The sequence below is a fragment of the Panthera uncia genome, chromosome X, assembly GCF_023721935.1.
Source record: "Panthera uncia isolate 11264 chromosome X, Puncia_PCG_1.0, whole genome shotgun sequence".
Taxonomy (NCBI): Eukaryota; Metazoa; Chordata; class Mammalia; order Carnivora; family Felidae; genus Panthera; species Panthera uncia.
In genome coordinates this window covers 92,647,669-92,660,955 of record NC_064817.1, presented here as the reverse complement: position 1 = coordinate 92,660,955, position 13,287 = coordinate 92,647,669, and the positions used below count along the sequence as shown (strand labels likewise).

The 13,287-nt window shown below is 41.0% G+C and overlaps 1 protein-coding gene across 1 annotated transcript in view; it reads right to left on the bottom strand.

Annotated features, from left to right (window-relative positions):
• Positions 1-13,287, bottom strand: part of WDR44 (WD repeat domain 44) — an 81,173-nt gene that overhangs the window by 14,821 nt on the left and 53,065 nt on the right. The window contains exons 11-13 of the mRNA XM_049644756.1: positions 12,458-12,596; positions 11,044-11,108; positions 679-792 (exon numbers count right to left, since the gene is read on the bottom strand). Coding sequence (XP_049500713.1) covers positions 679-792; positions 11,044-11,108; positions 12,458-12,596 — 318 coding nt within the window. The remainder of the gene's footprint in view (positions 1-678; positions 793-11,043; positions 11,109-12,457; positions 12,597-13,287) is intronic.

The window sequence follows — 13,287 nt, the reverse complement described above, 5'->3', positions numbered from 1 at the left end:
CGTTGACTTTTCTCAGTTTAAGGCTTTTCAATATTCTAAATATATTTTAGATCCTGATTACTGACAAATTTTAATACGAAGGAAGGGTAAGGTATTACGCAAAAATTCAAAACACTGTTTCATGCTTTAAACATGTTCAATAAAATTTGAAGTATCTTTAAATTTTTTGCAAAACTGCTCAGATATTTGTTCCGTGGCAAAATAGGCCCTCTACTTCTGAAATAATTTTGCTCTAAGGAAAAAAGAAAACATAAAACGATGCCTTATCAAAGATTCATATATTTGCAAACTTAATGATTTAACAAATATAGCAGATTAGCCAAAGCAGTCCTGATTAGATAAATCGGACTTCACCTTCGCAGCGAAAGTCGAAAGTCGTATCCATTTTGCAGAGAATACTTTGCAAAATTACTTTGTAAGAGAAGCAAAAAGTACAAGTGTGTAGACAGATCCAGACAGAAACTGTTAAGTAATATAAACATTTTCTTATTTGCCTAATGTGATGTTTCTTTCTTTTCTTTTTTTTTTTTTTTATGTTTCTCCTCTTTTAATCGATAACTTCCAGGAAGTAAATACAATCACTCGACAGTGTGACAATCATACAGATAAAACATTTGTTTTTATCCTAAAGTCATAGTTACATAGGATTCATACACACTTCGACTAAGAATTTCTTACTTTGGACCATGAAAGATCAAGGAGATCAGCAGTGTGTCCTTTGTATTTGCAAAACGGCCGCTGCCGAAATGGTGCATTTTTGTCATCAGGGTCTTCGTCGGCTCCACCGCACACCTATTTAGACACAAAGACAAATGTTATAAGTGGAGAAACAGAGGCTTCGTACTCGTCCCACCCCATCCGTTCTCTCGGCATTCTGTATGCTGCCTGACTGAAATCTCGATCTACCGAAAACAAACTCCCCTTTACGATGAACCTCCTACTGATCGCTTATTCGCCTCCCTGTCCTAATGAAACAGGATCGTCCCTGAAGACACCGTGCTGTCACCATCTTTCCCTCCCTGACAGAGCCCCTGCCTTGTCCTTTTCTGAGCATCTGTTCCCTCAGGAGAGGTGGGAGCCAGCCCCAGGGTGTGAATCATGCTTGGTCTGAGCTAGTCACGATGAGCTCATTCCCTTTCCCAGTGAAGACCGGTTTGGGCATGGGCATGCGCTACCATTTTTGTCAATTAGGCAGGAGGGCAAGTTTATTGAGGGGAGTGAGGGGGAAGATAGGGGGACGTTTCTAGAAAGATGTCCTCACTCTCAAAAAGGGCCACACTAAAGGGACGCTCCTGCCTCTGAACACTGCTGTCCGTGTGACACCTGAGACTGTAGTTGCCATCTTACCACCGTGAGGGGAACAGACCCAAGAAAGGCAGACCAAGAGCAAAGCAGGAGGACGGTAGAACCCTGGCGACATTACTGAGCTGTGGAATTAACCAACCCTGGAACCGCCTTACCTCCAGACTTGCTTCCTCATTGTTTAAGCCATTTTCAGTTGGATTTCTGTTATTTGAAGTCAAAAGCATCCTGACAGAGGTAGGTAGAAAATAATGCCATACATGTGTGCCACGCATTTAGTTTACAACATGCTTTTGTATTCATTGCCTGAATGAATCTTAATGACTCTGTCAAGGAGGTATATTAACATTATGAAGATGAAGAAATTAAGAAAAAAAACCTGAGGCTCAGAGAGGTCAGGATAACATATTAGAGGACACACAGCCACCTGTAAACAGCAGAACCAAAGCAGAAATACAACTATGAGTTCAGAGATCGCCCCTCAAATGTTGTCGAGGATGTAGCCTGAGCCAAAACATGGAGCTCTTAGTGATAAGCTGTGCGTATTTACGGAAGGGGGCGGGATGACGGGGACGGAGGAAGAGCGTGTGCAGACACTGCGTGGGACTAGAGCGGACAGGTACTCTGGGAACAGACCGTAAAGAGCCTCGGATTTGCGGCTGAAAAGTTCAAACATTCTAAGGCGATGGGGAGAGCCAGCACAGGTTTCTGAAAAGAAAAAAAATCACCCGAGGTGACTGGCGCTTCAGAAAGAGGAAGCTGGGCAAGAAGGTAACAGACGGTATGGAGAAAGAGCGGAGGCAGGAAGGGCCGTCGGTAAAGTGTACCTAACACAATGAGGGCTTAAACTAGGACGGTGGCCATGAGAACAGATAAAAACTACCGCTACTGTGTGTCTAGAACTTTACGGTGTATAATAAAAACCTCCTCCTATCCTCTGTGGAGGCAGAGCAGCCGCAACCCATGCCCCGACCTTCCGCCAGGCACTCCCACTCCTGCAGGACTCCAGCCGCGCCCTCGAACTGTGCTGCCGGCCTAGCGAGCGCGCCTCGAATACAGAACACCCAACGGGCCTGCCCTCTTGCATAAAATTCGGCATTCTGCTTAAGAATCACTTCCATTTCAGGAACTTCTCGGCAGAATTCCTCTAGCAGTGATTCCAGATCTTATTTTTCTCCTCAAATGTCCCTTTTCTTCTCCTTATATTCTGTATGTCTTTCCAAATGACTTAAATAAATTCTTTGACTGTAAATACATGCCCAATAGAGACTGCTGAGAAAGCACGGGAAGTAGAGAAACTAAAATTAAAACAACAATCTGCTAACATTTTGATCGCCTTCATCTTTCCGTTGTAAACAAACATTCACTGAAATCACTGTGCACAAGATTCACTGTCTTCTTTTTATTATACCACGAGCATCCTAGGTATTTCACTCTCTGAAAACATTTACTAGCTGCATATGCATGTGCCATAATTTAATCACGCTCCGACTTGTTGGTCATTTAGACATCTCCAACTTTTTGCTAGCATAAACGGCAATTCACTGAACATCCTGGAACATAAACCTTTACCCCGATTTTATTATTTATCTTAATACAAAAGGTATTATGGTCAAAAGGTTTAAACCTGAGACTTTAACAGCATCTTCTGGTATTTGTTTTAATAAAAGCGGGCCTATTTACTAAACAGAATTTTAGAAATACAGAGAAGTATAAGGAATCAAATAAAAATGACCTAAAATCCTACCACCTAGAGATGACTACTAGTAATAATTTAGCATTTTTTCCCCAAAGATTTTATTTTTAAGTAATCTCTACACCTAATGTGGGGCTTGAACTCACAACCCCCAGATCAAGAGTCCTATGTTCTACCGACTAAGTCAGCCACGTACCCCTATCTGGTGATTTCTTTCTGATAGGTTTTTAAAGGTAAAATTATTAATGGTAGAATCACCAAGTAAAATGTATTTTATCTATCTATCTATCTATCTATCTCTCTACAGATATCTACACCTAGAGAGAGATTTAGACCTTCTAAATCACCATATATTTATATCTCCATATAAACATATATAAAACTTTATTATGGCCATTTCAAACATACACCGAAACAGAATAATGTAATAAATGGTATAACAAACCCATACATACATCACCTGCTTTAATGATTATCAGTATCTTACTCATGTTGTTTTAGCACTCTCCCACTTTTAAGTTTTGTTTATTTTTGCTGCAACACTTAAAGCAAGACCTAAACACTGTTGTTACCAGTAAATGCTCATGGGCTTTATGTATTTCCAACTAATAAGCGCTCTTTTAAATATAACTACCATGCCATTATCACACCTAAAAAATATCATTCGTATCATCTAATGTCTAATCCATATTCAAATATCCTGGTTATCTAAAAATGTCATTTTAAAGCTGGACTGCTATGAAAACTTGTAAGCCTTTTGATATTTATTACATTGACTATATACCAGATAACTGTGTTAATTATCCGAGATAACAAAATAAGACACTTCTTACCTTCTTATGATCTAGTCTCAGTACTTAAAAGCCAGAAGGAACCTTTTACAATATATCAGATTATGTCATATTCTCTGTTCAAAGACCCTTCACTGGCTTCCATCTTTCTCAGAGTAAAAGACACAGTCTTTGCATTGGCTTGCAAATCGACTGCCCCTCCACACCTCTTGTGACTTCATTTTTTCTTTTCTTTTAATTAAAAAATACATTTTTTAATGTCTATTTTTGAGAGAGATAGAGTGTGAGCTGGGGAGGGGCAGAGAGAGAGGGAGACACAGAATCCAAAGCGGACTCCAGGCTCTGAGCTGTCAGCACAGAGTGCGATGCGGGGCTCGAACTCACCAAGCTCGAGATCATGACCTGAGCTGAAGTCAGCCGCTCAACCAACTGAGCCACCCAGGCACCCCTGTGACTTCATTTTCTACTACCTTCCCCCCTTGCTCACTAGCTCTGGCTACTCAGGCCTCAATGCTCTTGATGGTTTTTTTTGGGTTTTTTTGGCTTAAGTTTTTATTTTAATTCCAGTTAGTTAACATACCGTGTTATGTTAGTTTCAGGTGTACAATAATTCAACAGTTCCATACATCACTCGGTGCTCATCACAACAAGTGCACTCCTTTATCCCCATCACCTATTTCACCCATCCCCCATCCCCCCAATAATGCTGTTTCTGGAACACACCAGAACTCATTTGCCATTCCCTCTACCTGGAATGCAAGACAGCCACATGATCACTCCCTCACTTCTTTCAGATTCTGCTCAAATGACCACCTCTGGGTGAAGCTTTGCTCACCCACCTTATTTATTCCCTGTTACCTCACTTTATCTGCTTTATTTTCATCTACGAAACTTACCACTTTCTAATAATCACAAAACTATGTATTTTGTTTCTCTGTCTCCCACCACTAAAATTTAAGCTTCACAAAAGATATTTTTGTCTCTTTTGCTCACTACTATATAGCCTCGATTTCCTACAACACTGATGAATACATAGTAAGCCCTCAATAAATATTTATGGACTAAATGAAGACACAGTGCTAGACCTTACAATGACAATCAGTGGAGCATAATGGTTAACAGCATAAGTTTTTCCCAAGACAGGTCAGAGATGGGTTCTAACTCTGACGCGATATACCAACTGTGTGAAACCGGTGAGTTGCTTAACATCTCTCAGCCTTCCTCATCTGTAAAACAGGACTCTTAACAGTACCTCACAACAGTACCAGGGCTACTGTGAGGTTAAACGAGATAAGATATCAACTGCACTTAGCAAAGTACATGGCACAGAATAAGGGCTCATAAAATGTTAGCTGTTGTTACATAAACTGATGTATTATATAGTGAGTGCCTTTAAAAGAAATATGAGCAAAGTATCATGAGGACAGTGAGGGAGTATATGAATACTTATGCACTGGGCAAAGCAAGAAATGCTCAAGCGAGGAGACTTGACTCTTAAACGAATTGGCCAGGCAAAGGTGAATAGTAAATATACTCAATCAACAAAGGGTTTGACATTTTTGTTGGGGCAACAATGAACAACCGAGTGAGTTCAGAACATAAGGTTTGCGAGAGGGAAGGGTGAAAAATAACAATGACAGCTGAGGTCAGGCTGATCTCTGAAAGACTGAGCCAGACTAAGGAATTTGGACTTAAATCTGTAGGAAAAAAACAGAGAACTAAAAGCAGTACTTAAACAGGAAAGGAACATGATCAGATGTGTTTTATAGGAAAGTAATTCTGTTAGCAATGAGGATGAAAGACTGGAATCTGGGAGAATAACTATCATGGTCCAAGTAAGAGATAAAGGCCCAGGTTATAACAGTGGAAATGAAAGGAATGGCCAGATTCCAAAGACATTTCTGAGATCAAGTGGGCGGGATTTGATGAATGAGGAAACGTTGAAGGGAGAGAAGACTAAACAGTGAACACAGTTTCTAACTCGGGGAAGATACGGGTGTTAATTAACTGACATCAAGTACACTATCAAAGGAGGGGCTATCTAGGGAAAATGATACTTAATTCTGCTTTGGACATATATTATCACCATTGATACCGGTTTTTTGCCACACAGGGCTCCTTGACAGGAACTGTCCATGGCTCCTTTATATTTTCAGTGCCTAACACACTGTAGAAATGTAATAATTGTTGTTGACTGAACCAAAGCTAAACCAATGCATATTTTTAATAAAATGCTATACATGTACAATTTCACAAAAATTACCTCTCACCCCCCCTTAATCCAAGTTTTATGTCCAAATAATCTTGAAGGAGATCAGATTGTGTGACCTCAAATATTCCCATTGCATAAAGATTATTTTGAGCTGAAGGCAACTGAAAAGAAACAGACACAAGAAAAGGTATCTGCTCTCCCCGCTTCTACCTGAAAGCAGAGCATGAAATTCTCTTTGTGAAGGTATCTCCCCTTCACCTCTTCTTTGCCAGGAATGGGAGAATAAAGCTTACCTCTGGAGACAGTACTAAATAATCTTCATCTTCCATTAGTTTCCCCCAAGATTTTTACCTGGTCACAATTTACTATACCTAAAGCCCAACCCCTCACCTCCTTTGTGTTGTCACTTCTCCACAAACTTACTGCTTTTGTCAAAATGATGTATGAGCCCCTGGGTCTAATTGCTTCTTTAGGTATTCACTATTCTTCTATGAGGGCCTCCATATGCATGTATAATAAACTGTTTCTCCTACGAATCTGTCTTTTGTCAGGTTATTCACAGATCCTAGCTGCAAAATCCTGGCTGCAGAACCTCAGAGAGTAGAGCGAACTTTTTCCTCCCCTACAATCTCTGAAAAATTCAAAGCAGCAGTTAAATGCTAGAACACCCATACTAATGTTCCACTAATCAAGCACACCAAACATAGATTTAACCCAAGAAAAGCACCCATTTCTAGGTAAACCGCACAGTTACAACACCTAGTGTCAAGGAGAGATTTTACAAAATCTCTAGCGTAATGGAGCAAACGAGGCATGCCTTCTTCCTTTCTTCCTTACTTCAACGGAGCTACTTTTGAAAATCAACAGGAATGGAGAGCATAAGAGGCAGAATTCTAGGCATGGCATGACCAATGAGCAGGTCCGTGATCTTGGGTGTGCTGGTCTGTATGCCCAACTGTACAATAGGTACTTTTGGGTATTCTATTTTACATGAATGCTAACGAAAATGAGGATGCAGGTGGAAAAATAAATATATCACTATCACGAGAAAAGAGGAAAGAACACACACATCAGGAAAATAAAAAAATGAATAAGCTACGCCGTGTTTACTGCCCCTCACTGCAGCTAACGCTAGGTTCAAAGATAATAGCAGATACCACACTCCAAAGGCATATGAAGTAGAGGATCCTTCTAACGGTCTCCAAATAGAATGACCAAAGCGAAGGAGCACCAATCTTTTCCTGAAGACAACAGATACAAATGCTACTCCACTGCCACAGGAAAAAAGCACAGTACTCCAGGGGTCACTACTTTGGTGTCAAAGAAATACTACACTCCTTATTTAAAAGGACTGTTTTCAAACAAGATCGGGAGTTACTTGGGTCTTTTGGGGGATGGGGTGCGGTGGATGGACATAGTTAAGGAAGTCTGTCGGTAGGGTTGTTGAAATAAGCATAACACAAGGTGGTGCAAATAGTTCCCGTTTTTAGTGGTCGTCGATGTCTGGAAACCTTATGGGGAATTAAACTAATAAAAGCAAACCCTTTTCCCTAAAGCAAAGTGGTTAAAGTCTGTACCGCTACATTAGTCAGGGAAAGCTTCATGAAGGAAGTAGGCCTTGAAGACTGGGCAAGCTTTGAATAGAAAGAAGGGAGCACCGCAGGCATCCAGATAAAGGAGGGCAGGAACGAAGCACAGAAGCAGGAATCCAACACCGATTCGGGCCCACCACAGTAAGGCACCAGGTCAGGTTCCAAGGACACTAAAATCTGGGAAGTACACTTTTTTGCCTTAAATCAGCCTAGAGTCTAACCAGTGAGACAAACTTGTAAGTAATAACAGTGTCAAAGGACCTGTAATGTTCTGTCAGAACACAAATCAGGGACAATTTTGCCTGCTTGATTCAAGGAAGATAATAAGAGAAGAAGAGAAGAGATTTGAACTGAATCCTTGTGTGTGTGTGTGTGTGTGTGTGTGTGTGTGTGTGTGTGTACTGAATCCCGAAGGATGAGCCGGGCTCAGCCCCGTGAGGAAATGGGGCAGGGAGGGTGCTGCCGGCAAAGCAGACACCGAAGACGAAGGCACGGGAGTGATAGATACCGTAGGGTAAGGACAGACCTACGTTCGGTAAGGCAAGTAGGATACATAGGCACCAGGGAATTAGAGCGGAGTTAAAAAGGTAAGATGAGGCAAGATCAGGAAGGACCTTATCCTGCAGGTGACAAGGAGCCACTGGAAGATTTTAAACCACAAAATGGCATCAGATCTATTATTTTGACAAAAAGCTGGGGACGGCAGAGAAAATGAACTGGGTACACACCAGAAAAGCAATTAGGAGGCTACAGCAAACATTTAAATGGGTATTCAGGACCTAGATAACGTGAGTGACAATGGGGAACGAGGGGACGGATTCCGTGGGCATTTGTAGGTGGAGGAAGCGTGGATAGAAATTTATAACTAATTTCATATGTGGGTAAGGAAAAAAATAAGTAATGGAGTATTTTCTGACTGAGTTAGAAAAGGAACTTATGGATGGTAATGCCATTAAAGAAGGCTCACAAAGGGCACCTGCGTGGCTCAGTTGGTTAACTGTCTGATTTTGACTCGGGTCATGATCTCAGTTTGTGGGTTTGAGCCCCATGTTGGGCTCAGTGCTGACAGTGCAGAGCCTGCTTGGGATTCTTTCTCTCTGTCCCTCCCCTGCTTGCTCTCTCTCTCTCAAAAATAAAAAAAAAAACTAAAAAAAAAAAAAAAAAGATGAAAAACTGAAAAAAAAAAAAAAAGGCGGCTCAAAAGAGAGAGGCAGGGTTGTGGGTAGGTGATACAAATATCTCCATAAGTGACCATTCAACACCTAGCCAGTTACCCAATCTGGACAGCTGACACTCATCCTTGGCTACCATCTGCCTCCCCACCTAGTCGGTCACCTAGTGCCAGAGGTCCGACTTCTTTCACATCTCTCAAATTCAGCTCATCTTTATGGTTTCTAGACCCACTGCTTCATAATCGAAGTACTGTTTCTCTCCTGGGTTGGTAACCTCTTAGGTGGTCTCCCTGTCTCTAGCCTGGAGCCCCGATCTAATCAATCCTTTCCAGCGCTACCAGAATGCTCTTTCTGAAACAAAAATCTGAACGTTAAAAAAAATTTTTTCAGTGTTTATTTTTGAGAGACAGAGAGCGAGCGAGCGAGCACGGGGGAGGGGCAGAGAGAGGGGAGACACGGAATGTGAAGCAGGCTCCAGGTTCTGAGCTGTCAGCACAGAGCCCGATGTGGGGCTCGAACTCATGAGTTGTGAGATCTTGACCTGAGCCGAAGTCAGATGCTTAACTGACCGAGCCACCCAGGTGCCGCAAAAATCTGAACATTTTAATTAAGCTCCTGATCGAAATCCTTCAAACCCTTGTTCCCCCAGCAGCCTGCAGGACAAAGTCCAAATGTCTTAACACACAAAAGGTCATGTAAAATCCTAACCCTGCCCGCCTCTCCTCCAACTCTCACACAGGCCCACTCTGCTCTAGCCGCTTGGAACTTGTGGTAGCACCGTTCACGTGCCATGCTGTTTTGGCCTCCAGGCCTGGGCACTCGCTACTGGCTCTGATAAACCCCTTCCTTCCTTCTCTCACACAGTTAACTCCTGGCTCACTCACAAAGCCTCCAGAAAGCTTTTCCTCACGCGCTGATTCATAAGGATACCTCCTATACTTGTGTAGTACCCTCTGAAGAGTATTCCCATCCAATACTAGAACTGTGGGTATATACTATTTCACTAGTCGGCATAGCCCTTGAGGCCAAAGACTAGGTCTCACTGGATTTGCAGAATCTAGCAGTATCTGGCACACGTAACAAGCAGTCAAAGAACATTTGTCGAGGGACTTCAGTTTGAGACCTATTCATTGATGTGCGTGGTGAATGTGCTGATGGAGAGATTCTCTATATATTGTGTTTTTTTTTTAATCTTTATTTTTGAGAGAGAGAGAGACAGAGTGCGAGCAGGGGAGGAACAGAGAGAGAGGGAGACACAGAATCCCAAGCAGGCTCCAGGCTCTGAGCTGTCAGCACAGAGCCTGATGCAGGGCTTGAACTCACAACGTGAGATCATGACCTGAGCCGAAGTCGGACGCTTAACCGACTGAGCCACCCAGGCGCCCCAAGATTCTCTATATATTGTTATGTGAAAAGGGCAGCATGCCCAATAAGATCTCATCCTTGTTTAAAAACCATACAGCTATTAAAAGGAAACAGGAATTATGAAGGTAAAGCCAGTTCAGGACTGGAGGCAATGAATGAATATGTCAAATGAGGATGGCCAAGGACACAACCCTGAGAAACAGCAACATTTAAGTGGGAGGAAGAGGAAGAGACGGCATGCATATAGGAAGAGAACGAGGGAAAACAGAACCATAGAAAGCTGAGAAGAGTAAGTTTAGAGTGGGGAATAGTGTCAAACACTACAGAGCCAATGAGACCCCAGGAAAATACTGCTGAGCAGGTGGACATTTTAGGTTCTTTGTTTGTATCATTCCTGTGTAGATCAATACACACGAAGCACAGGGAAGAGCTCAGAATAATAATCCTTCCATTCTGCTTTTTAGGTTTAAAATTGGTTATATTTGACCTTCCAGCTCTGAGACCAAATGAAAATCAAGATATTTTAAAGTACCTGAAAGTGTGATAAAGCATTTATTAAACCAAAAAGGTAGAAAAATCTAAATAGTTTAGTATCTTTTTTTCTTTCCTTAATCACCCCTTACTCAGTATCCATTATTTTTTTAAATTCTAACATGGATTTGAGGGGAGGGGATTTTGTTTTATTTAAGTTAACATTGGTAGTTTGGTAGCTTGAGTAGTATCATTCACTGTATGACAACTTTTCAATATCACAAATTTTCATTTACTAATTCTAATAGAAAAAAACTTTTGTTTCTAACATATCTTAATTTTACATTAGGTGCTTTCATGAACTACAATTTCTAATAGACGATAAGGTACTTCATGGGAAGCAAATCAAATTATATTAGTAACTATTAAATAAAGAACATACCCCTGTATCTGTATCAGACTTTGATGAGTTCAGACTTTCCTGAGAAGGTGATGGAGACACACGTCCTAAAAACAACATAATGATAAAAAGGCATATGTGTATACACACACACACACACACACACACACACACACAAAACATCAATCAGAAATAATGACATAGTAACACCTAATTAATAGTTGTAGAATGTAACATTCTGGAAAAACACATTTTTTTAAAATAGGCTCCATGCCTAATGTGGGGCTCGAACTCTCGACCCTGAGATCAAGAGTTGCAGGCTCTACTGACTGAGCCAGCCAGGTGCTCTGAGAAAATACATTTTCAAAATAAATGAAGCGTTGACTCGTTAGACACCAAAATATTGTTTTTATCACTTTCAATCAAAAAATCTTTATAAGCCATATTCCCACTTTAATAAAATACTGTTAGATCCTCATTATTCGTAGTGAATACAAAGATGAACAATAAAGGGGCACAAAGGGTCTAGGTTAGTAGAAGTCTCGAGGGCCACTTAGTCTTTCTGTTCCAGGCAGGGCAATAAAAGAAATGTATCGTAAACATAGCTTAACTTTTTGCCAACCCGTTATCATCTTTAATTATGTATCATAACATAATGCAAGCAATACCCACAGGGCTACTAAAGTGTACAGGGCCTCGTTTGCCAGTTTAGTGGATCTCCCTGGGTTTCTATGTTCCTCAAATTGGTGCTTCAAATATACTCTATACTCCAGCCCATGGCCACTGATTCTCCTTTCTCCCATCCCTTAATTTCTTGTTGCAGCCTTAGTTGACTGGGGAAGGGACAGGTTTGTGGAGAAAATGTATTGGAGTTATGTAATTATGAGAAAAGAATCCCATAAACATAAAGCTTCTATTTACATTGATTCAACATACGTTCCTGATAAGTTACCAATATACAGAAAGATTTCACAGTTGTAATCATTGTGTACATACATCACTCTCTGAGGTTTCTCTTTTCCATTTAACCTTTTATCATATACCCTTCGATGTACGACAAATCACATTTACTTTTCATGGCTATGTCTCCTTTATCTTTATTATTGGATGGATATTATTATTCTCATTCTTTTTCTAGAGTTATCAGGTCTTTCATTTTAATCCAGGACAGAACTAAAGGTTGCCAGGGGACACCAAGTAACCTTGTTCCCAATGGTTGATGAAATAAACCCTGCGCTACACCTCAAAAGGGATCAAGTCCAAAACTTTGTGGTAGCGTTTTTCAGGGGATTTAGATGATTTTTCGGTGTTGACTTCTGTCTACTTTTGGGTTTGTGGCTATTATGAAAAGTAGTGATTGCTGCAAATGGTTGCCAGATAAAAGAGCATTATACCTAAAATGTAAAAATACCAGATGTCTCTAGAGTTTTAAAGCCCACAAATAAGTGAAAAATACCTTCAGTATTGTATTTCATTCGCATATTGTTGAAATAGTCAAAAGCATTTTTTAAGGCCCATATTCTCACTACATTGTCTTGTCCAGCTGAGGCAAGTAATCGGCCACAGTGAGAAAATTTCATGGTCCAAACGGCTCCCTATGAAAAGAAAGGAAGGCTCAAAGTTATTACTTTAAAAATTGAAACGTTATTTTCTTTCAGATTTTATTATTTTTTTTAAGTTTATTTATTTTGGGGGGGGCAGAGAGAAGAGGGAGACAGAGAATCCCAAGCAGGCTCCACATAGTCAGCACACAGCCAGATGTGGGGCTCAATCCCAAGACCTGATCCTGGGTCTCACTCATTCATGGAGTGAGATCACGACCTGAGCCAAAACGAAGAGTTGGACACTTAACCGAATGAGACACTCAGGCACCCCTCAGGTTTTATTTTTAAGTAATCTCTACACCCAACATAGGGCTTGAACTTACAAACCCGAGATCAAGTTGCATGCTCTACTGACTGAGCCATCCACGTGCCCCTAAGAGCTGAAACATTATTTTTAAGCCAAAGTAAGGAATTATGCTAAATTATACATACTAAGGTAAGGCTCACATTACTAACACCACTTAAGGCCAATAGTCCAATGATGCTACAACAGCACAAAGAGGAACTTTTAGGAGAAAGGCGGGATAAAATAGTAATTTACCATAACCTAAACTAACAACTTCAAAGCCCCAAGCCATATCCACATATTAATGGAAATGGAGTTGTGAGGTGGCCACGAATCACTGTAAAAACAAATCCTGGGACGCCTGGGTAGCTCAGTCGGTTAAGCGTCTGACTCTTG